This window comes from Eretmochelys imbricata, chromosome 2 (genome assembly GCF_965152235.1).
Source record: "Eretmochelys imbricata isolate rEreImb1 chromosome 2, rEreImb1.hap1, whole genome shotgun sequence".
Taxonomy (NCBI): domain Eukaryota; kingdom Metazoa; phylum Chordata; order Testudines; family Cheloniidae; genus Eretmochelys; species Eretmochelys imbricata.
Window position 1 is genome coordinate 10,262,804 of NC_135573.1, and position 25,220 is coordinate 10,288,023.

The 25,220-nt window shown below is 39.0% G+C and overlaps 1 protein-coding gene across 4 annotated transcripts in view; it reads left to right on the forward strand.

The window, feature by feature from the left end:
- The window catches only part of AGO2 (argonaute RISC catalytic component 2), a 108,346-nt gene that overhangs the window by 52,094 nt on the left and 31,032 nt on the right, over positions 1 to 25,220 (forward strand). For all 4 annotated transcript variants that reach the window (XM_077809751.1, XM_077809752.1, XM_077809754.1 and 1 more), the window contains 9 exons: positions 10,162 to 10,298; positions 10,454 to 10,588; positions 15,005 to 15,092; positions 17,141 to 17,288; positions 17,473 to 17,592; positions 18,027 to 18,149; positions 20,149 to 20,282; positions 23,368 to 23,552; positions 24,680 to 24,839. In XM_077809751.1, the coding sequence (XP_077665877.1) occupies positions 10,162 to 10,298; positions 10,454 to 10,588; positions 15,005 to 15,092; positions 17,141 to 17,288; positions 17,473 to 17,592; positions 18,027 to 18,149; positions 20,149 to 20,282; positions 23,368 to 23,552; positions 24,680 to 24,839 (1,230 nt within the window). The remainder of the gene's footprint in view (positions 1 to 10,161; positions 10,299 to 10,453; positions 10,589 to 15,004; positions 15,093 to 17,140; positions 17,289 to 17,472; positions 17,593 to 18,026; positions 18,150 to 20,148; positions 20,283 to 23,367; positions 23,553 to 24,679; positions 24,840 to 25,220) is intronic.

Here is a 25,220-nt window from a genome sequence, read left to right on the forward strand (position 1 = left end):
CAAAACTAGAATAGAAACCAAAACTGATTAGGAAGCAGAGAATAACATTTATTAGAATGGCTGAACTTTGCAGTTTTAAAGCCCTAAGTAATCAAATGTAGAAAAAATCTACATTTGATTACTTAGCTCTTTAAAACTGAAAAGTTCAGCCATATATATATATATATATATATATATATATATATATATATATATATATATATATATAAAGAATAACAAAAGATACATAAACATAATCTTCTCATAATGTATTAACCACTTGCTGCCTAATCTTAGCTATGGTTGAAACGTTTAATTATATATAATATGAATGGTTACAATATAAATCAATTACTTGTATTACACAATTTATAAACACATTTTGCATATAAAAATCCAGCTAGTTAAGGAAAAATTATTAAGATAAGGTAATAGAAGCAAAATCCAGAGCAGGGGATAGAGACAGAAGGGGAAGGAACTGAGCTGAGAGGAGCAGGAGGTGGTGGGGAGTGTGTTTAATAGGATCCTTCAGATACTTCCAGAAAAGCATCCAATATCACTGAGAATTTTTCAAGGGTATTTCTGTTACGGAATACAATTCTTTCCATGGTGGCCAAGCTTACAATATCTATGCTCTGGTCTTCAATTGTTGGTCGCTTTTTGGATTTCCAGTTAGTGCTCTGCTTAGCCCAAGTTTTTCAGATTTATTGAGCTTCCCATTAACATCCATTAGCTGTTAAATTACATATTTAGCTTGTAACACAATGTTATTTGATAAGAAAAAATTAACTGCAATTCAGTTCTGCCCAAAACCTACGAGTATAGGAGCCTTCCCACAGCATATGGGTTAAGTTAGTACCTGCTGAATCACAGTGCCAGCCTTTGACTGACTTAGTGGCACCTGTTTTGAATAGTCGGAGAGAGGTCCACTGCATCCTCCATATGATTTTCTGCTGGATTAATTTTAAATTGAGGTCCAAAGAGCAGTTGAGAGCACTGGCTAAAATTTGTTTCCATCAGTTAGCAGAAAATAATTGGCCTAGTTCCTCTTCGCATTTCTTTTTTAGGGAATCTGTCTTTAGTTCAGATTTGCTGGTCAAGTATGAATATAGTGTTGCCATAGGTCTTGGTAATCTGGGTATTATTTGGAGAAATGCAAGTTCAGGTGGGTCAGGAGAAGCAAAAGAATCGTGGCCAAACAGATGGGAGACGGCACGTTTAAGTTGGATATATTGCCACTGCTTCTTAATCTCTAGATTGAACCTTTTCTTTTAATTTTATAAAAGGAAGGAAAGTATTGTTTTCAATAAATTGACTGATGGTCAAAATCCTTTTTCTAATCCAGTCTGGCTAAATGATGGAGTTGCCTGCTATACAGAGTTTCAGGTTACCCCAGATAAGAGGCCTTGGTATGCAGAAAGGATGGTTTTTAAATTTAGTAGACCTACTGTGCCAAGTATTTGTGGCTACCACAATAGTTGGTAATTGTTCTGGAGGGAATTGGTAGTAATCCGAGTGCAGTGCATTGGAAAGGGGTAAAGGGCAGAGCCCTGCGTGGATACAAAATCCAATCCAAGATCAGCGAACACAGTCCACGGATATCCTCATCCACAGATTTGTGGGGCTCTAAACCTAAAATTTCTGCATCCATATGTGATCTGCAAACATGATCCACGGATATGAAGTGGATATCTGCAGATTTTCAGGGCTTTAGTAAAGGGGCAACCAATTCTGCGTCCAGCTGGAGCCCATCTGGGGCTCCAAAGCACAAGGGAATGAGCCACAGTGCTGCTTGGCTAAGAATTATTGGCTGATAAAGTTTAAAGTTGGGAGATCTAAAACTACTTGTTTCGATAGGGAGCTGTAATCTGTGTAAGGAGATTCTGGGTTTTTTACCAGAACATCAGAAGAAGGACCTGAACATGTTAGCAATTTTAGTAAAATAAAGTGGATATGGACAGGGAGGAAATTATTCAGAATAAAAAAGATTCTGGGAAGGACATTCATTTTAATTGTTTATTTTTTCCCCAGAGGAAGAAAGGTAGTGCTTGCCATTTATTTAAATCATTTGCTAACAGCATGATTAATGGGTCTGAGTTAACCTTGACTGTTTTTAATTTCCTTCAGGAACAGGATGCCAAGATATTGGAAGTTTGTTGCCATCTAAATGTCCCTATAGGAGAGCCACTTCTTACTAAATCCCATGAGATTTTTGTTGCTTTCAATTTATCCCAAATTATTTTGTAGCCAGAGGATTTACCAAAGTTATGTATTGATTGTAGAATAGATTGATCCAGATTTTTAATAAATAGGAGGATGACGTCTGTGTATACAAGAATTTTTGTCTCCAGAGTCCCTGACTCAATCTCTTGAATACCCTGGTGTTCCCTAATTAGTACTGCAAGTTGTTCTAATGCTAGATTGAACAGGAGGGGGGAGGAGGGGCATCCCTGTCTAATTCCTCAAAACGGATCAAAGGAGGGGGATATTGTGCTGTTAGTTAAGATATGAGAGTTAGGATTGGAATATAACCGCTTTATCCATGAAATAAAGGATTTCTCTACCCAAATTTATCCAGGGTACCAAACAATTATTGCTGTCATAGACTTTCTCTGCATTGAGTGAAATGATTCCATGGGAATTTCTAGAATGTTGATGGAATGCCATAACATTAATCAACTGCTGTGTTTTCTGAACCATGCCTTTTTTAAAAAAATCCCACCTGATTAGGATGAACCATATCACTCATTACTTTTTCAAGCCTCATAGCCAAAATTTTTGAAAATATTTTTATATCAGTATTTATTAAAGAGATGGGTCTATAACTGTTAGATTTTTGCACATCCTTACCCAGTTTTAGTAGTACAGTAATTAGGGCTTCCCTCATAGTAGGAGGTAAGCTATCTTTCTTCAAGACATCTTTCTTTGTAAATGCATAATAGCTTAGGGGACATAATTTCTTTGAAACTTTGATAGAATTCTATCGATAAGCCATCAGGGCTGGGGGTCTTTCCTGGACTCCTTTCCTCCATGGCCTTGATTATTTCCTCTGAATACAAGGGAGAGGCTACTCTGGCCTGTTGCTCTGCTGGGATTTGTGAGAGGTTAAGAGTTCTAATGAAATTATTCAGTTCTTCTGGGTCAGGTGGTGAATCATTATTTTAAAGAACGTGGTAACATTTCAAAAAATGATCACTGATCTCTTTTTGATCAGTAGTAACCTGCCTTGTTCTGGTTTGAGTGATACTATTCAGGACCTCTCACTTTTAATCTATATGCAATAATTTTCCCTGCTCTCTCCCGTGACTCCCTGTATGTAAGTTTGAGTCTAAAAAGAGAAAATTCAGTTTTTTGCTAAAGTTAGTCTAGTTACTTCAGACCAAAGGTGGATTAATTTTTTAAGATTTTCTTAGGAGGGGTAATTTGTGCATTCTAAATCCATAGCTTTAAATTCACTTAATTTCAGGAGTTCAGCCTGGCTACCTCTCTTTCTACCTGATGGGTAGGAAATGATCATGCCCCTAATAATAGCTTTTAGTGTATCCCACAGGGTGGAATGGGGGTGTCTCTGGTCTCATTAGTATAGAAGAAAAATCAAATTTTTTGACATGGTTCTGAAAAATTGTATCTTATAAAAGATGCAGACTCTCTTTTGAAAGTCCAGACTGTCTTGGGAGGAAAAAATTGTCGTATCACTGGTCCATGATCAAAGATCATGATAGACTCGATTTCATTATTAAGTATAGATTCCACCAGACTGGTAGAAATCAGGAAGAAATCTGTGCATGAATACGTGGGGAGGAGAAAAAAGTAAAATCCTTCACTGTAGAGCTGTGCAAGTGCCATACATCTTTTAATCCCAATTCTTTCACAAAGTCTTTTATAATGTTTCTAGCATGTGATTGTGTATGCTTGGGCCAGCCTGACTTATCTAAAAGAGGGTCCAGTGCCTCATTAAAATATCCTGCAATGACGATTGATTCTTTTGTGATAAAAAAAATTTATATTGGAATTGGAAAAGCTTCAGAAAAGGGCAACAAAAATTATTAGGGGTATGGAACAGCTTCCGTATGAGAAAAGATTAATAAGACTGGGACTTTTCAATTTGCAAAAGAAACAGCTAAGTGGGGATATGACTGAGGTCTATAAAATCATGACTGGTGTGGAAAAAGTAAATAAGGAAGTGTTATTTACTCCTACTCATAACACAAGAACTAGGGATCACCAAATGAAATTAATAGGCAACAGGTTTAAAACAAACAAAAGGAAGTATTTTTTCACACAGCACACAGTCAGTCTGTGGAACTCTTTGCCAGAGGATGTTGTGAAGGCCAAGACTGTAACAGTTAAAAAAAGAACTAGATAAGTTCATGGAGGATAGGTCCATCAATGGCTATTAGCCAGGACGGGCATGGATTTTTTCCAGAAGCTGGGAATGGGCAACAGAGGGTTGATGATTCAACACTTGATGATTACTTGTTCTGTTCATTCCCTCTGGGGCACCTGGCATAGGACACTGGGCTAGATGGACCTTTGGTCTGACCCAGTATGGCCTTTCTTATGTTTTTATTAATTTTTGGAAAAAAAAAAAATCAAAAACCTTGGATAGTCTTTATTAGGTCCATATATATTAATTAGGATATATAGAGAGTTAGAAAACTTAGCCTTCACCAGCAAAAATCTACCTTCCTCATATTTACTTACATCTAAAATTTGTAAATTGAGTTTTTTGTGAGACAACATTGCTGCACCTGGGGCTGCAGAGAAATAGTTAAACATCCCTCCCCCACCCAGTCCCTCCTAAATTTCTCTGCATCCAAGCCATTAAGGTGGGTTCACTGTGAGAAGATAACTGCTTTCAGTGTTTTAGATGAATGATCATTCTTTTTCTTTTTATTGGGTGATTTATCCCTTTGATGTTCCAAGAAACAAGATTTATAACATTAGCCATAAGGAGTGTGTAGCTCAGATATTTCTTTATCGGGCACCTGAATAGTGTCATTGCTTGGGCCATTGTTAGTTTCATATCTAGGAAAAGTATATCTGAGTTCCCTAAGGGGACATGAGGGGGAGGCAAAAGGGTAAACTGAAGACCAGGAAAGGTAAAAAGATAGGTATAATATGGGAAACAGACAGAAAAATAAATTAAGTGATCAAAGTTGACCAAGGATCACTTAAAAATATATAATTCTTATTCAAAAGAAATTGGACCTAAGTCCAGGAGGTTTGCAAGGGGGTGACCTCTTCACTCACTTCCCCAGCCTCTCTAAAACACCCAACTAGGGTTTAACAGGATTCCCTTTAGCCTTATAAAGAAGAAATATTCTCATCTCAAGGGAGGTCCTGGTTTCTGCACTGTTCACCATCATCCAAAGCTGGGGGGGGGGGGAGTGTGCAGAGGAGAAGGCTAGCATCTAAACTTAAGAACAAGACTATAGTAAATATATAAGAAAGTTATGCAAATTGTTTAAATAACCTTATTCTAACATAACTGGATCATCTGCAGATAAGGGTTCATTAGCAGAACAGTTCTGCCTAAATTTTGCCCCCTAGAGCCTTGTCCACATTGGAATATAGCGGGAATGTCATTGCCCTATAGTGTTATCAGCAATATAAATCAACACAATATTTATTACAGCTCATTTAACAAAAATAAAAACTAAACAGAAGAACAAACTAATATTACTGAAAAAACAACTGACCTTCTCATACTAACACTTTCTCAGTAATTTAAGTGAATCATAACCAGCAAAATAATTGTGCTTGGATAAGATTTTAGAAGATCAGATTTCTTGACAGTTGGGGAAATTAAACAATTTAGCATTAAACTGAAATCTTCATTACATTTTTTAGATCTGGTATCTCTTATAAGTGTAAATTTAAGGCAAATGGATTGAATATTTCCAGATTTACTATAAACCCAGAATCTAGGAAATGAGATGGGGATGAAACAAAGTAAAATCATCAGGGGAGAAGGAGAGGATTTAAAATAGAGAGGAGGGAAGGGGTCAGAAAAGGTACCACTGCAGATATAGAAAACGATCACACTGCTCTGTTGAGCCTTGCTGATCCACAGATATAAGGAGTCCCCAGGTCCACTGAAGCAATTTTCTTGGAGTTAAGATTTCAAAGGTGGGTATGCTCCCTGTGCACTGGAATCATGAGGTAGACAGGGGTAGATGAGGCAAAGCAGGCTGTCCATGTTGTAACACTGCCTGCCAACAGCAGCAGCCAGAGCCAATAGCAGCTTCCTGGGTCTGGATGGAGGGTCAGGAGAGTCAAAATTCAGTCAGAGATGAGAGCCTTCTCCCCACCGACTCGCTCCCCAGTTTGCTCCCCCTGCTAGTGAAACTGTGGAAGTCCGGAGAAATAAAACTAAAGGGAAGGGAGGAGAGGAAGTGGTGGATTTGCCCTGTGCAGTTTGTTGTTAGACTGAGAAGTGAATTCCCACATTGCAGTGACAAATCTGGTAGAGTTGTTTTAATGCATCCTGTCTGTATCTTTGAGAAGTCTTTTGCTGTTATGAGCTTGGATACCTTTCAGCTTCTTCTGCTGTCGTGAAACGAATCATCTTGCCTTCCTTTTTAACTTTGAAAGTATCAGGGAAGGAAATTAAGTAGTCCACACCTACCCTTTGGCTAGGGCTCTTGACCTATTGATTTTAGCCTTCTTTTCTACAATGTCCTTGGTATAATCCAGGAAAATCATCAGTCTGTGTTGTTTCTGTGTTAGATTTTTAAGTTCATGGGCTTTTCTAAGAATGAGTTCCTTAATATTGTATTTTTAAAATCTTAAAATTATGGCCAGAGGCTTCGCATTTGGAGAGGGTTTGCTGCAAGGGAGTAATGGATTCTCAATATCTAAGTTCTAATTTCAGGTAAAAGTGCTGTCAGCATGGCGGATAAAATTCAACAGTCCTGCCTTTTTCCAGCCCGTATCTGGGAGTCCCACATCTCTCACATTAAGAAAAGGAGTACTTGTTTCTCCTTGATCTTCCCTTGCGATCATTAACCATCTCCTGAAGTGCTTTAATAAAAAGAAAAGGAGTACTCTTTTTCTTTTTATGGATACTGACTAACACGGCTGCTACTCTGAAACCTGAAGTGCTTTTAATAGTTCTTTCCTGTTGGTCTGCAGTTATATTCATAGTAATCACTGTGTCTTCTAGTGAGGCGATTCTGTTCTCAGCTTCCTCTAGTTTAGATGCCAAACCTTGTAAATAGTTTGAAATATACTTATAATATTTTCGATCTCGGTTATCTTCAGATATTTTTCTCAAGAATGTCTGTTCACTTGAGATGTGTGTTAACCAGTCCATAATTTCATCTAGTCTCAGAGGGGCAGCCTGTTCCTGGTCAGGCTGAAAGAGGGTTGTCTGACAACTTCTGTTTTTTGGGATTTTTGTGGAGAGTCTGGAGATGAAGCAGCATTCACAAGGGTATTAAATTGAAAGATGAGTTGTAAAATAATATCTGATAAAAATTAGATGGGGAGGGGGGAATGGTTAAATTGCTGATGGTTGGGATTTTAGGAGGGAGGGAAAGGAGCTGTAAAGCTATGCAGCCATCATCCCCCTAATGGCTCCTGGCAGTCAATCAGATGTAGATTTAAAAACCACCTGAAGATCCTATTTTGATATTCATCACATCTCATGAAGTGAGCTGTAGCTCACGAAAGCTTATATTCAAATAAATTGGTTAGTCTCTAAGGTGCCACTAGTACTCCTTTTCTTTTTGCGAATATAGACTAACACGGCTGCTACTCTGAAACCAATTAAATCTCTGTAAATCATGTGATAATCAGGGTCCAGACACCCCAAAGGGAGGATGGGGGTTTGAACCCCAAAGAATAAGCAGTTGAATCAACTGACTGTACACAGTGTTATTGTGCTATCAAAATATGTTGAGTAAGATCTTTTATGAAAGCTTGAATGTTCTAAACTTAATTATTATGTGATTTCTATACAAGCTATGATTATGAGATTATGCGGTTGTGTGTATAGAGAACTGTGCTCATAAACTTCAGCTCCACCTTATAGCAGGACAATGAACAGTCAGACAGAGAGAGACACCTCCCAAGACACAAAACCAGACTTAGGTAACAATCCATTGTGCAACCCAAGAAAAGACAAAGATGGGCTGTTAAAGTTATTAAAAACACATTTGGGGAAATCCCCAGTTGTCTCACTTTAAATATCTATGGTGATTTGAAGGGGGGGAAAAAAACTGCAAATCCTTTGAAGTGGAAGGGTTTTCAAGTGAAAGGTATCCAGAAACTGAGCAACAGCCTCTGGGCAGAAACCTGCCAAGGAAATGGGGAATCCCCACTATAGTTAGGGATAGGCAGAAAAACTGTTCAAGAGCAATGGGTAACTTGTATTAGAAAAGTTTCAGAGTAGCAGCCGTGTTATCTATATTCGCAAAAAGAAAAGGAGTACTTGCGGCACCTTAGAGACTAACCAATTTATTTGAGCATAAGGTTTCGTGAGCTACAGCTCACTTCATCGGATGCGTCTGATGAAGTGAGCTGTAGCTCACGAAAGCTTATGCTCAAATAAATTGGTTAGTCTCTAAGGTGCCGCAAGTAGTCCTTTTCTTTTTGTATTAGAAAAGGGATTTTATCTAATATGGAAGTGTAAAGCCTGAGGTTGCTTCTTTCTTTCTTTCTTTCTCTTTCTTTCTTTCTCTTTCTTTCTTTCTTTCTGTAACGTTTATATATTAGCTCCTCCTTACTATTTCATCTTTGTGTCTGTGGTTTTTCTGTTAAATAAACATTTTGATTATTTTCACATGAAGCAGGTGTCTGTTGTGCAAACTTTGGGGAGTGTGTGTGTGTGCGCCAAAGTGAACTGATAACTGAGTGGGAGCAGGTTTCACTCCTGAAGAGGTGATGAACCAGAGGGAAACAATCCAAGTGTCTGGTACTTAAGAACTTGGGGAGGATGGATTTGGGGAGACTTAAGACTGGAAGGGATGTTGGTGTCACCCTGCGAGGAGTGACTAGGCTGGTGAGAACCAGGGTGAGACATTCTGCTTGTGGGTTTGATACTGGTGTCAAGGATCTCAGCCATAGCAGCGCAGCATGAAGACCATTCAAGGCAAGCAGTGATAGAATCCCTTACTGGTCTGTGTGATCCCCAAAATGTAACAGGTCGCGTTATATGTTAAAAGTGCAAGTATCATTGCCAAATCCTGACATTAAGGGGGAAAACTCACTTTCACGAAAGCTCATGCTCAAATAAATTGGTTAGTCTCTAAGGTGCCACAAGTACTCCTTTTCTTTTCACTTTCGTTAGTTTGTCACAACACGCAAAATTCCCTCCCTTGCATAATTACATTCATACCTCTTTTCATGGGATAATGGAAAAGATTAACCTGATTTTTGTTAGACTCTGATTTCGTATTGCGCTGAGATACCAATCTGATAGACACCTTAAAAATATCTCAGCTGGACCTCACTCAGACCAAGCTTCCATTGGTTTCACTGGAAGTTTTCTTGAGCAAGGACTTCAAGATTTGACCCATTACTACATATTCCGGTGATATTCTTGTTTTTCATATACAAATTTTGAAAATAATAACATAAGTAAGTTTGAAATAGATTAATAGTAACAAATATACTTTTCAGTTTGTTTGAAAATTGTGGTATTAAATTAAAAATACATATTTTAGAAAGGAAACAAAGTGATAAATCCATAGTTTCTCTTTTATGGTGGTCATGCATTTATACTATGAAAAATAATGATTAATTAGAAAATATTAAGTGGGGTCAATTGTTATACTGCAAGATTTAAATAAAAATTGTTTAGGTTTTTTCCCTTACTGAATTGTGGCTGCACTGGCATACTGAACTATGTTAAAGTTCTTTGGCTTGTATTTTCTGTAAGGTCAACAGTTATCAGTATAACATATAAAACATGAAGAATAGCAAATCTCTTAAAATGATTCATTAAAAGTTAAAAGATACATAGACTTAGTCCTGACATTGTAAATAGTGTGTGTGTGTGTGTGTGTGTGTGTAGGGTTTTTATTTGATGTGTACACACACACACACAAACTTGAAGCATTGAAAGGAATGTAAATGATTTTTGTATTTGTTGCAGCTTTATTAATATAGGATTTTTTTCTATTTTAATTATAAGATCTGATTCAGTAGTTAATGGGTTTATTTTCTTGATTGCAGGTATACTCCTGTTGGCCGTTCTTTTTTTACTGCATCTGAAGGGTGCTCAAACCCTCTGGGTGGTGGCAGAGAAGTTTGGTTTGGGTTCCATCAATCAGTCAGACCTTCACTCTGGAAAATGATGCTTAATATTGATGGTATGTACTGTGCTGCTCTCCATTTGTGTTCCATCCTGTTCATTTGAAATGATTCAAATTAATCCCATTTGCTGGACTTCTCAAGAATTTCTTCAGAGCTGTAAAGTCTCCAGTAATGTAATTAATTGCACAGGTGTGTTTCTCTTTGTCTGCAGTGTCTGCAACAGCATTTTATAAGGCACAGCCAGTAATTGAGTTTGTATGTGAAGTTTTGGATTTCAAGAGTATTGAAGAGCAACAGAAACCTCTCACGGATTCCCAAAGGGTAAAGTTTACCAAAGAAATAAAAGGTATGAATTACATAATTGGAGCAAAACTTCTTAATTCTTTGTGATGTGAACTTCCAAGTGCCAAGGTAAGTTTGGGTGCCAGGGGGAGATTTATTTCTGATAGAAATTGACAGACGTAGAATCCTATATGTATGCTTTTGAACAGAGATTGGATAACAAAAGTGTCTTATTCTAAGCAGAAGCATCTTATAACTCAGGCCTTGTCTACACTACACAGTTTTGTCGGCAGAAGGTAGCTTTTGTCAACAAAACAGTGGAGGTGTACACACTACAATGCTCCTCCCACTGACTAAATTCTCCTGCTTTGCTGACAAAATAAAACTTTATGACATAACTTATGTTGACTTAATAAAACGGGAGGTGTAGAGCTTTTTGTGGCAAAGTTAGATCGACAAAGTGTCAGTGTAGACACTGCGTTTGTTACGTTGCCGTAACTGGCCTACAGAAGGTATCCCTCAGTGCCCGCTGTAACTGCTCTGCTCTCTGTTTTGAACTCTGCTGCCTTGCATCCAGCTAAATGGACATTCACCCCACCCCTTTCAAAGCCCCAAAAAGTTTTTGAAATTCCTTAGTGTGGAGAGCTACTGCCCAGCTGAGCAGGCTGGCTCTGAGCAGCAAAAGCACTCCTGCCTGGACTACAGGGGAGGGGGTAAATCTCTTTGGTCTGTGGGGAGAGGAGGCTGTGGGAGAACTCGGAGGGAATCGTGGAATCAAAACACTAACATGGAATTCTGCTCTTATCTGCACTAGGCACGCTGCGGCAGGCAGGCAAGGTGGGATGCTGCTGGGAGTGGGAGGGTGGGGGGGAAAGAGACTCATGATGTGCAGAGCCAGGGAGGGAGGTGGAGGCTGAGGCTGATGTTCAGGTGTCCCCTTCTCTTGCTGGTGTACCAGTCTCCGCTGAGCTGAGGGGGGCGGCCAGGGGACACCAGCTGTCTGCCTCAGGATTGGTTGCTTCTGGCTGCTGTCTTAACGTAGAGAAGAGACAGCATGCTGACACACTCACTCTCCCCCAACACTGTGTGTGTGTGTGTGTGTGTGTCTCTCTCTCTCTCTCTTCTCCCCTGCCCCGCCCCGCCACATACTTCTGTGGGCTTATTGTGTTAGTGTTCAGCAGTGTCAGTTTTGTCATATTACTGAGAGCTGATTTAAAATGTGTTACTTTTTGGGCACACATAGCAATCATTACAAGGTTCATAGCACGGTGCAAAAAACCATGTCAGGTTCAGCACTTACAACAACATACAGTACTGTGGCTCAGTGTTAATATGTTCCTTCAAGCATCCCCCAGCTGAATAGTCCCATCCCTCTTTTCCCCCCCCTTGGGCTCCTCTTCTATAGCCTTCTGTTCATAATGCACAGCACAATACTGAACAGCAGTGCAGGATCCATGCTGACAGTGATGGTTGAGTGGCAGGTTACCAGGACAGTTGAAAAGCATCTCGCAATCCAGTAGGATGCCCATGGAACAATGGGATTGAGAAACCTTCATCTTGTGATGCTGTACCTGCCCCCGTGAGCCATTGTAACCTCCCCAAAGCACTCTGTGGCCGATTGCACAGTGGGCTAGCTACCCACAGTACTCTGCTGTCTGTGTCAAGAACTGCTATTGTGGATGCGCTCCACCGACACAAGCATAGTGTGGACATGCAACAGTGGTTTAATTACAGCAGTGGCTATATGCATAACTTGCATCGATAAAATTCTGTAGTGTAGATAAGGCCTAAAGCTATGGCTACACTAGAGAATTTACAGCAGTGCAGCTGCACCCATGCAGCTCCACCACTTCAAGCTCTCTACTGTAGCTGTGCCAAACCGACAGGAGAGAGTTCTCCTGTCAGCTTAATTACTCCAGCCCCTACAAGCGGCGGTAGCTATGTCGGCAGAAGAAGCCGACAGTGCTGTCCACACCAACGCTTAAATCAGCATAAGTTGTCACTCGGGTGTGAATTAGCCACACACCCCTGAGTGACATAACTTATGTTGACTTAAGCTATAGTGTAGCCATAACCTAAAATATTTAACAAGACTTTAAGAATTGCAGCAGTCAGGTCTATACTTCAGTCCTCAACCATCCTGTTTTTCCTCCTACTGTAGGAGTGTGTGCCCATATTTATCCTTAATATAATTTTAGTGAAGTCAATGAGAACTTGTCTACAGACAACATTGCATGAGTTTTTAACTAAAATGTGTGCTTTTAAACTGATTTACTTAAACCAGTGCAAAAAGCTTTATGGGCACTCTCTTCTTTTGGTTTAAACCAGGCTTATTTGGTTTAGCAAAAGTTAATTAGGAACAGATTAAAGCTACATTGAAATGAGAATCAACACAGGGGTTTACTCCAGTTCGACTAAACCAGTTTAATGCAATGCAGGTTTGTGTGTAAACAGGGCCTCTTCTGGTATGCCTGCTGACATTCTTTGATTTTCAAGCGGCACTGCTTCATGTCCCTGGTGTAGCTCTTCTGCCCCGTGCAGTCTTTTCATAGATGTCTGTTTCTTTGGCTGGATCAGAGCTGTGCCTGCACAGACTCTTCCCCCCCACCGACCAATAAGATCCACCACCTCCTGTGTACTCCAGGCTGGAGCATGTTTGAGATGTTGTCACCAGAAGCTCTCCACACTGGTCAAACAGAAAATGGGAATTTCCCAGGAGGCCAATTCAGTTGCCTTACACAATGGTGTGTCTATACTACCTCTCTGACAACCCATCAGCATTGAGTTAAGCAATGTGTCTCTCATAGAGGTGGAGTAATTAAGTTGACGTTACAGGTGAGTTAGGTTGGTGGAAGGGAGCTAGTAGTGTAGATGCATGCATTATTAGGTTGATGTAAGGCAGCTTCCATTGACCCAAGTTTGTAGTTAAATGGGGAAAGTTCAGGTTAATTAGCTGGCTTCTTCTGTGTGGTAGAAGGCTTTTGAATTTATTTTTTTTCCTGATATTTTTGTCTTAATTAAAAACACAATCCAATTGCCTTGTATCCAAGGGTGCTAGAGTCTGGGATAGATTATTTTTAAAAAATAATTTGAAATAAAAAATGAGTGTGTTCCTTTCTGTGCACAGGGTATGGCTGTATAAAGGCTGGAGTTTGCACAGCCACTGTCTGATTAAGGGTATATTTGTAGATTCTAAGGCTAGAAGGGACCATTGTGATCATCTAGTTTGACCTCCTGTAAAGCATTTGTTTGTATTTGTAGTGATGGTTGACGTAAAACTTTTATGAATAATGAGGTGGTCTGCCTCAGCCGCCTTCCATCTGTGTCTTAGACACTTGTGTGGTGGTAGAGTTACAGTCCTTAACTGTGCATTTTCATACATTCAAGTGTTTGGGCTTTTAAGTTTCTTACCTCTGAATTTCCTGGATTTGTAATGCTTGTTCTTTAACTCTAGACAGACAGTTTTGTTCTGTTTTTTGTGGTTTGGGATATCCTTCAGGATTCTTACCAAGCAAAACTTTTATGAATCTTTAACCAGTGTTATTTAGTAACAGGTTTTAGAGTGGTAGCTGTGTTAATCTGTGTCAGCAAAAATAACAAGGAGTCCTTGTGGCACCTTAGAGACTAACAAATTTATTTGGGCATAAGCTTTTGTGAGTTCTTGTGCCCAAGTAAATTTGTTAGTCTCTAAGGTGCCACAAGGACTACTCGTTATTTTTGTTATTTAGTAGTTAGTAAGTTTTTTATTGCTGCAAGTTTGACTGATCTTGTTTAGTAACTGGTTGAGTGGGTTACCATATTGATTTATATGTGGAAAAATGTTGATTACTTGAGTGAAATTGTATGTAAGCCCGAACATGTGGCACATATTAAATAATTTCTCTATAAGAACTAACACTTTTCCAACATCTCCATGAACACTGACAAGACATTAAAATCCTTGAGGTAGCTGACATTTTACAGCTTGTTTCCTTAGCCAGTCTGGTCTTCAGTGTTTCATTAACAGTTGAACTGAAAATATATTTTGCTCCTTTATAGTAATTTTATTTCCGTGTGTGGGAAATTAGAGAAAATGAATGGATGCTAATTCTAGAATTGCAGCGCAACAGTCAAGCCATTTATATCAACTGGTTTTGTACATTTTGTAGCCAAGACACCCCCCTCCCCCCATCTCTACTAGCAAATGCACGTATCCGTAAGTGGGGGAAACCTGTAAAAAGAGGAAAGGAAAGTTAAAAGGACAACTTGCTGCATTACCCACCTTTTTTGGTTTTTTATTTAAGGTTTGAGAAGGATTTTAACTTTCGTGTTTATTGAGCATGCATAGTATAGTACTTGAATAGTCCAAAAAATAAAGAATTCCTAATTACTTACAAATTATAACAAGACTGTAATAGGAGAACAAAAGTAACCAAAGATTTAAATGATTGAAAATGGTTTTGAAGAAATGAAGTAGTGATACATGTTTTCATATTGTTAGGTCTAAAGGTGGAGATAACACACTGTGGGCAAATGAAGAGAAAATACCGAGTGTGCAATGTCACCAGACGACCAGCAAGTCACCAAACGTAAAATATGGTTTTTTGGTTTTTTTTTCCTTTTGCTCCTATAGTATTTTAAAATGGTAGTACAGTGAATATCTTCAAATTTGTGGATATCCGGTCCAGTTCTTGTCATGGAAAGCTATCAACCTGCCTTACTGACGTATACCAACATAGGAAGCTGTCACAGTATAATGATACTTTCAGTTGTCACGTCTCAAGCACTTAAAAATAAACTATACTAAAAATAGACATCAAACTAATCTCTCCCTTTTCTATGTTTTAATTATATTTTTACTAATAAGATGGACTTTTGTGACAGCTCAGTTACCCTCTTCAATCTGGCCCCACCAGCTGTTCACACCTGAATTTTTTCTTTTCCCCCCTTTGGATTTCCACACTTGCTGCAGGAATAGAAAGCCCATTGATGACATTGGCCATTTTAATAATTGGCTAGTAAGAAAGTGATACCTTTTTTAGGTAGGCTGAATGTTACCTCTGCAACATATAGACCCGATTCTCTTTTCATTTACACTGGTATAATTACAGCTGATTTACATACTTAAAAATGAGTATTACACTCCATTGTCTCTAACAGCCAAAACTTTTGCCAGCTGTTCTCCTAAACTTTGGTGCTTCTCGTGGCACTAATGTTCATCAATTTTCTCCTTTTATTTTTGGAATTCTTTATTTAAAAGTCTTGTAACTTCAAAATATGCATATATATTGCAGCTGAGTGGTATTAAAAGAAATGCAAAGAATGAGGCTGCAATCAGCATATTTTTTTTACTATAAGACACCTGAACAATATTAGCAACTACTGGTAGTTAACTGTTCTGTTGCTGGGCTTCTTTGTATTTTTTCAGTGGTAATAAAACGTGATAAGTTTTTTATATATATACATACATACATACACTTTTTTTTTCTTTCTTTTTTCATTTTAAAGCAACATGGGCCTTAAAGCTTTGTCAGGATTCCACTAATTTATATTAATATCTTAAATTAGTGAAGTAGAATTAAGTTGCATTTGGTACATTTATATCTCAACGCTAAAATGCCTATAATATTTTACTTCTGACAGACCCTCACTTAAACTGTTTTTAGGAGATGTAGTTCAATCTCTTGGTGTTGGGCAGGTTACATGTGAAACGTTTAACAGATGTGAGAGACTTACACCACCATTTTGTTTAACAGTATATAGGTTTATGAAGAGCTGTTTATTCTGACTGACTTGCGGTTAACTCCTCCGGTACTACATCTTATAGCAGATCTGTTATTTCCCATGGCATGGGAATGGAGATACATACCATTACAGTGATTGTCAGTCAGGCCATTTGGATGCCCATTTTCTGGATATTTGCTCTAGATCTTAAGGGATTCAGGCAGCAAAAACAATACACTCTGTTTTGGTTCCAAGAAAAGGGGGATGAAGATTGTAGATGTAGACCATTCCCTAAGATGCACTGTTTTGTTTTTTTTAATAGATCAGCGGTTCTCAAACTGCGGATTCGAATCCCGAAGTGGGTCACGACCCCAACTTAATGGGGTTGCCGGAGTTGGCTTAGACTTGCTGGAGCTCAGGGCCGAAGCCCGAGCTCCACCACCTGGGACCAAAGCCAGAGGGATTCAGCCCTGGGCAGTGTGGCTCAGGTTACAAGCCCCCTGGCTGGGGCTGAATTCCTTGGGCTTTGGCTTCGACCCCTTTCCCACCAGAGGCAGTGGGGCTCAGGCTTTGGCCCTGGTCCCTCTACACCCGGGGCAGTGGGACTCGGGCGGGCTCAGGCTTCAGTCCCCCTCCTGGGGTCATGTAGTAACTTTTATCCTCAGAAGAGGGTCACAGTGCAATGAAGTCCGAGAACCCCTGTGATAGGTGTTTAACCCTCTGTAGACTTCTCTCTCCTGAAAAGTGAAAATGTAGGAAGGCTCGCTCCACTCCATTACAGAGAATAATATATTTCTCTCTCTCTCTCTCTCTCTCTGTCATGGGGTCTTTCATTGTGCTAAAATACATTATGAGAAAGTTTGGGAAAGTATTGTTGGTAAAATGGTTGGTTTTCACATTTGGTTTCCTATAGATTCCCACTTCAGCAGGAGAGTGGACAAACAGTTGAATGCACTGTAGCTCAATATTTTAAGGACAGACACAAGTTGGTTTTACGTTATCCTCACCTTCCATGTTTACAAGTTGGACAGGAGCAGAAACATACATACCTTCCTCTTGAGGCAAGTAAACTCATCAAAATACTGTATTCTTGGAAAGAAGAAAGGGAAAAAAAGCACAAGCTAAAAATGTTTGTTTTCTCTTACAGCTATCTTACTGCTTAGGGAATTGTTGCAGGAATAAATATAGAAAAGTATAACAGATATTTTCTGAATTTTTAACTCAATTTGTATGGGGTTACCTTAGGTGTGCAACATAGTGGCAGGACAAAGGTGTATAAAGAAGCTAACTGACAATCAAACTTCCACTATGATACGGGCAACTGCCAGATCAGCACCTGACCGTCAAGAAGAGATTAGCAAATTGGTGAGTGCTGTGTTTGTCTGTGGAGGGAACAGAGGTACAGTATGGAACAAAGCTTTTCTCTTGAAGTTAATGAACTACTATCTAGTGCTTATTACAGGTAATAAACACAGTTTGTAATAAACTGTAAAACACTTTCTCATGTCATCAGTTAATGAGGTGCTTAAAAATATTTATAACCTCCTCAATTTTCAAGAGTCATCTAATTTTAGGTGCCCTGTTTCAGACACCCGGAACCAAATTTTAAGTAGTACTGAGCACCATACCTACAAGTGGAGTTATAATGGGAGCTGTGAATTCTTGGCATCACCAAAATTCAGGTCCCAGGTGACCAAGGTGGGCACTAAAATTAGAAAATACTTTTGAAAATTTGGGTCACTTATGCAAAAAGGACTTTGTTTTGCCACTAGAAATATTCATTTGTTTTCTCTTTTTAGATGCGAAGTGCAAGTTTTAACACTGATCCTTATGTTCGTGAATTTGGAATAATGGTCAAAGATGAAATGACTGATGTGACTGGGAGAGTCCTACAACCTCCCTCAATCCTGTATGGAGGCAGAGTATGTAAACAGAGATGCTGCAGTGTCTGGGATGATTCCTTTTTAGTAGTTGACAACTTCTTTAATATGAGTGCTTCAGTTCAGTCCTGGGTGTAACTCCATTGGGAACCCCCATAATACTTACATAACTTTTATCATTGTCAAGTCACTTTACATACATGAACTAATTTAATCCTTTATAACACTCCTGTGAGGTAGATGTGGAAATACTATCCCCATAGTACAGATGTGGAAACTGAGACAAGAAAGCTAAGGCCCAACATTTTTAGAAGTGGCCTCTAATTTTGGGTTCCTCTGTTCTTGGGTACCTAACTTAGGACACCTAAGGTCTCCATTTTCAGATGTGCTAAACACCCAATGCTCTATTTGACTTGAGGAAAACTCTATCTGGAGTTGTGAATGTTCAACAGCTCTGAAATTTATTATATTGTAGTAGCACCAAAAAGGTACCAATCAGTAATCTGTGGCCCTTGATCTTGTTCTTCCAGCCCTGCCCCCTACTACTTCAGCCGCAGCTAGCTGGAGGGGCCCCGGGTTGGGGAGAAAGGGGTTGGAGAGGGAACCCACCCCACATTCACCCAACATCAGCAGCTCCTGTCCCCCCATTTCAGGCATTGCAACCTGGCACGCTGAATCGCAGCACCACTTGGATTTGGCCCAGCAATCCCTCCACACAACAAAATTTGAGTGAGTGGCACTGCAACTCTGTGTACCATGTTGCAACATCACTTGGTTTGGGCATCTGGGGCAAACTTCCCCTTATGCCTAACTCTTCCCCCATCCCCTAAATGCCGGACAGCCCTGATGGTGGAATTCTTTGAGGGTATGTGTAAGGCAAGGGGTGATATGGGGGGGCAGTGACAGGTGACCAAGCTAGATCCTTCCTTCGACCCACTGGTGGGCAGGACCCACAATTTGGGAAAGACTGCTATAGAGGGTGGTCTCTAATGTCACAAAGGGTAATGAAGATACTCAAATACCATGCTGGTGGGTGCAGTATAAAAACCTAAATAAAACAGAGTAAAAGCTAGAGTTTGGGGCTTTGAGGGGTCTGGAGTGGATGTATAGGTTGCTCCTTTGTTCACACTGTTCCTGCTACTGCCTCTGTGTCTACCCTTGTTGTTGAAATGTTTGCCCTACAATTTCAGTGAGGGTCATAATTTTAAGGACATATCTTGATCTTTCAATTTATCCTGGATTTTCATGAAACCTTGCAGTACAATTTAAAATTAAAACAAAACATGAAGAATGCATTTTCAGTCAAAGATATGAGGAAAAGCTGCACACTTTTAGATATCCATACCAATTAAGATAATTCCCATCCTGAGATTTACTTCAGTCTTCATCTTCTGTTGCCTATATAACTTGTGATCTTGTAGCGAATTCCTCAGAGTACTGTCTACTAGATAGGGGAAAGACTTAGTTCTATATGACTGTGAGTTCAGAAACCAGGATACTGTTCTCGGATCTTCCACATATCTTTTCTCTGTGACCATGTGTGAATCCCTGGACCTTTATGTGCCTTAGTTTACTGATCTATAAAATATGGGTAATGATGCTTACCTATCTTACTGGACTGTTGTGAGGCTAAATTAATTCCTGCAAACTGTATTGAACTCCTGGAAAGTAGCTATAGAACTGCAAGCTTGTATGTATGTATGTATTAATTATCAGCCATTCATTACTCTTCCCATTTACTACCCATATATATTCTGCTGATTTTTATTGTAACAAATATAGGGATTTGTATTTTTTTTTAAAAAGCATTCAAAAATTGAATAAACTGTATTATCTCTTCCTAAATTTCACAAATTATCAGATTCACGTACTTGAACGTATGTTGCTGTAATGATAGGAAGGATAGTGATCTGTGTAATAACTGGATTAATATTTAGGCACAGACTTGACACTATAGAATAGACCAATACTTATAGCAAAGCAGGGGTTTGGGGATTTTTTTTGGAAGTATTAGCCATCTACCACTTCCTTCTTTTTCTAGAATAAAGCAATTGCTACACCAGTTCAAGGGGTTTGGGATATGAGGAATAAACAGTTTCACACTGGAATTGAAATTAAGGTCTGGGCAATTGCCTGCTTTGCTCCCCAGCGACAGTGCACTGAAGTTCATCTTAAGTAAGTATGTTTTTTCTTTTTTCCTAGAAAGATTTTTGGTTCCTTACTGGTTTTGAAAGAAGTGGATTGTGTAGCACTACTGTACCTTGTGCTTTTTTGCAGTAATATTCTAAATGCTGTATTTAAAAAAAAAAATCTTTTCCCTTTGTTATATCTCTACTTTACTTTAGAAGCTGTAAACTATTTATTGTATTTTCCCTGTCACAAACATAGAATTCTATGTTTTCAATGGTGTACAAGCCAGTATGTCTCTCTTGTTTGTTTTTTCTGTGTGCTAGTATCATAAAATCCTTAATATCTAAAGCAATGTGCACAGCACTGGATAAGGCAAGGTGCCTGCCATCGATAGGGGTTTCCAAGAAATGGAGATGAGCAAGGAAGAAAGAAGGCAATCGAAGCAAAGAAAAATGTCTACTACTGAACACTTTTCATCACTGAAATGTCGAATGTACATGTGTCTCTATATTATGTCTCTATAAATTGTTTTAATCTGAAAAAATCTATATCTGCATTGGACCTATTTAAATGGACATTGTCAACTTACAAATCAAATTTATTCATAAAGCTTTCTACCCACTGTTGTTACAATACCCAAAATTACTGTAGTTGAAAGATTAAGGGAAATATTTTTTCAGTTAGTAAACTTTTCAGTAAACTGCAAAGAAGAGCTTGAATGTCACCTCCTGCAAAACAAACTTAGGCACGAGGATTTCCCAAAAGATCTCTGAGTGGTGCTGGATCAGTGGTATGTGAGGCAACTACACCTGACGGAGAATGCTGCCAAAATAAAGACTAGGAACAATATAATCCACAAATGCTTGGACCTTATAGACAGCCACTTTTTCCCTTGTCTTCTCAGCAGCTGAGTATTGCCTGTCTGTATGGTAGTGTACATATGAAACTTGTCAGTGTGCAGTTGAACACTGTGAGAATTGTCACAGGAGTGCTGAAGTCAACAGCAGCTGTCTGGCTCTCTGCCCTCATGCATATCTTACCACTATCCCCACAAAGAGAAGCTGCAGTAATACGTGAATATGACTGCACAATAACGAATCCAGACTTGCCCATCTATAAAGATCTCCAGTGTACCCCAAGATGATTTAGTTGGGGATTGGTCCTGCTTTGAGCAGGGGGTTGGACTAGATGACCTCCTGAGGTCCCTTCCAACCCTGATGTTCTATGATTCTATGCTGCCTTAAGTCCAGGAACCCCTTCTGGTTAGCTGCCAAAGCTCTCAAAACCTCGGGACTGTCATCAAAAGACAAGTGGCGAAGGCTGTGAGTAAACATAAGGGTCATGAATCAAAACCTGAACATGGATCCTGCAGACCAACCACCTCGTTTCAGTATCCCACGTAAGATGGATCACAGTGAACTGTACCAGAAGCTCATATGGGTGTTGCAGTTATCTCCTACACACTTGGAAAATGAAGGACAATCCATATCTGAATGTGAAGAAGCCATCCAAACAATGGAATATACGGTGAACTGCCCCCCTCTTAAGATCCTTCTCTGTGAGATCAGCCTTGATTCGTTCTGCATCACTGGAAGCTGTACAGTAGATGACAAACTTGAACATCAACTTTTTAATGTTACTATTTTAAGTTACCAAATGAAAAACATTAGTTAGTTTGTGCATTTGAGTGCTATGTATATAGTCAGTTTCCTTTTTTGTATATATGTGTCTTGCACAGCAACTAGGAAGAAAAATTGTTACCTAAGATTACTAGCCCAGAAAAACTATTTAAAAAAAAAAATTCTCTTTAGTTTTGCTTCCTTTGTACTTTTGACAGAACTCTGAAACTGACAATACACCTTCCTTAGCTGGTGGGCAGGTGTAGCCCTCTCATGTGCTGCTCTGTTGGAGGAGCTTGCTGGAATGCACTTTGGCAGATCCTGTAAGAAGTTAGTTACCAGCAGCGCAACCACAGAGCTGCTGCTGTTTTTGACTTTTGAGTCAGGAAGACATCTCCTTTTGTTTGGGGCCCTGTTCTGAGCTGGCGAGCAGCTGTTGTCAGGGATGATCATGAAATTTTCTTTTAAGACTCCCCAAACCCCTGCACAGGGCTGGGGGGCAGAAGGAAGGGGCTCTTCGCTCCCAGATATCCTCTGTTGGTTCTCTCTGGAATTCAGATGTTGGGAGTGCAGGGAGAAGGGATGGTGTTCCCTCAGTGCTACTGTTTCTTTTGAGGAGGGAGGCTGGCTGGTAGAAGTGTAGCTAGTTTTTGGGTGTAACAAGCATTAGGCTGGAGTCTTCAAGGTCTTGAACTTGACTAATTTCAACTAAATCTGTTTGAAGAGTTTTCCTTTAAGATAAGGGAAACTTTGTTGCTAGGAATTTAGCATTAGTTCTGGAGACTTGTTTTTTGGAGGATGATAGCATTAATAAAAATAAGTTGGCATTTATCTATTCTACTACATATAATAACTGAAGTCCACATAAAACCACTGTGGAGTCAAAGGGTATCTTATTTCCACTTTATAGATAAGGAAATTGAAGTAGAGAGGTTGTAACTTGGTAGAAGCCAAAAGTGGGGAGCCAGTTTCAGAACTAGGATTAGAACCAGGCTTTCAGACCTGTGCTTAGACCACTGCACCAGGACTTCTGGGTTTAGGTCAGAAGATTAAAAATAGGGGTTCTATAAGTAAACCAACGCTGAAATTGACTTTGCTTACCTGTGTAAAATTAATTAATTAAGCTCAGTCCAATAGGAAATGCCCTCCAGACACTGTTGTCACAAAGAAGTTAAAAAGAAATAATATCTGCCATTATGGTGTGATTTTATATACATGTACCTTGATACCCACTGTATTGTTGTAGTGAATGAGAGTGCTGGTGCATATTGAAGCTTCCGATATTAGGGAGTATTGACAGAGTTTCTCTCCCTGTTCCTTCTCCCCTTTGTCCCTTCATTAAAAGCTAAATGATATTTGGTTGATATGAAAAAATGTACACATACTGGGTCCGATTCTGTTCTTATGCCAATGCAACCTCGTCCAAAGTCAACAGCATTGTACCAGTATAACTGAGAAGGAGAATGTTTCATTCTCTCTTCATAGTAATCTAATGTATCTGCATTCTTTAGGTCCTTCACAGAACAACTGAGGAAGATATCAAGAGATGCAGGAATGCCAATCCAGGGGCAGCCATGTTTCTGTAAATACGCCCAGGGTGCAGATAGTGTGGAACCTATGTTCAGACATCTAAAGAACACCTATGCTGGGCTACAGCTTGTGGTAGTCATTCTGCCAGGGAAGACTCCAGTTTATGGTCAGTGCATATGGATCACATATATGGGAGATGGAGGGTGTTTGAGTCACCAGTATGTAAGTTGTATGAAGAATACCATCACCAAAAACGTATTTCAAAGTAATTAGATAAAATTCCACAAAGAAAATAGTAGGGGCCTTACATTTTCTTTCCTTCCTTCAAGGGTGCTCCAGACCTTTGAAACTGTCCACTTCTTAATTCTCAACCAGCTCTTTTTATTTATTTTAATTCCCTCTTCTCCTCCTATCCTTTTTCTCCTGGGCTACCAATGAGGCACATAATATAAGCTGGAAACTTGAGCTCATGGCCACCTCTGAAGGCCAAGTTTTCGCTACTTTTTTAAATTTAATTAAAGGTACAACCATCGTAATCTTTGGGTCCACCCGCAATCAGCGGAAAGTCACAAGTAACAAAGAAAACCTGACAAAAATCAACTCCCCCAAAAAACTCCATCTACTCCAGCCACCAACCTCTGGGAAAAACCTAAAAATGATCCTAAAAATTTCTCTTAAACAATCTTTTGTACTTTATTTGCTCAAGATTCACCTGTATCAGTTTCTGTATAGATGTACAACATTGTTTTAAAGGTATGTTGATAATAAAATATTAAAAGCTCTGAAAGATTTCAGCCAGAGCTTAATTTCAAACACTTCATAGTAAATTATTAGACAGAGTGAAATAAAAAGGCTGCATAAAAAATTCAAAGGTCTAATAAATTAATGTTCTGAAATTTCACTGGAAAATTGAGTTACCTACATGTGGAACAAAATAGAAATTTATACCCTTAAGTCCATTTCAAAACTTGGCCTTAGCCAGGGAGTTGCAACCAGTGCCTCCGTAAACTGTTTTAAAATGTATGTAACGGTATTTTAAAAAAGGGGGGGGGAGGGAGCAATTGAAATGATAAATCTGCAATTATCATTGTACATCTAGACTCCAATAAAACTTGTATCTTTTCAGTAGAAGGATGGTAGTATAAACTCAGTATCAGTGAGGAGAAAATAAGTTTAAACAAATGAACCAATAACATTCTGGGAGAAAGTGATCATAGCTAAATGAATGCCATTTTTCTTATTTCTTATTTAAGAATATCTGAATAGTTTTTATTTTTCCTTGTGTCTTGGCAGCGGAAGTAAAGCGTGTTGGTGACACTGTGCTGGGGATGGCTACGCAGTGTGTTCAGATGAAAAATGTGCAAAGAACAACACCACAAACTCTGTCCAATCTTTGTTTAAAGATCAATGTCAAATTAGGAGGAGTAAATAACATTTTGCTGCCACAAGGGAGGTAAGTTGATTTTGAAGTTTTTTTTGTTTTATTTCCATATGTTAAGGGACCCATGAATCAGGTTAAAATAGTTTACTTTTTTTAACCTGTTACTTATATAACCTTAAAACTATTAAAAATGAATTTACTTTTTGTTAATTATGGTGCTTCACTCTGGTTTTATAATCAGTTTCTAGTCCATTTCACTTTTGGATTTTAATGTAATTAGCACTCTGCTGCAATATTTGGATACTGCAAAGAAATACTTATTTTTTAAAAAAATCATTCCCATTGGAATCTGTCAGTTTATAAAGAAAAAACATTGCTGCTTTATTTGAAAATTGGAGCTTGCAATACTGTTTGAGTTTCCACTTGAAATAACCCTTACCCAATCTGTTTACT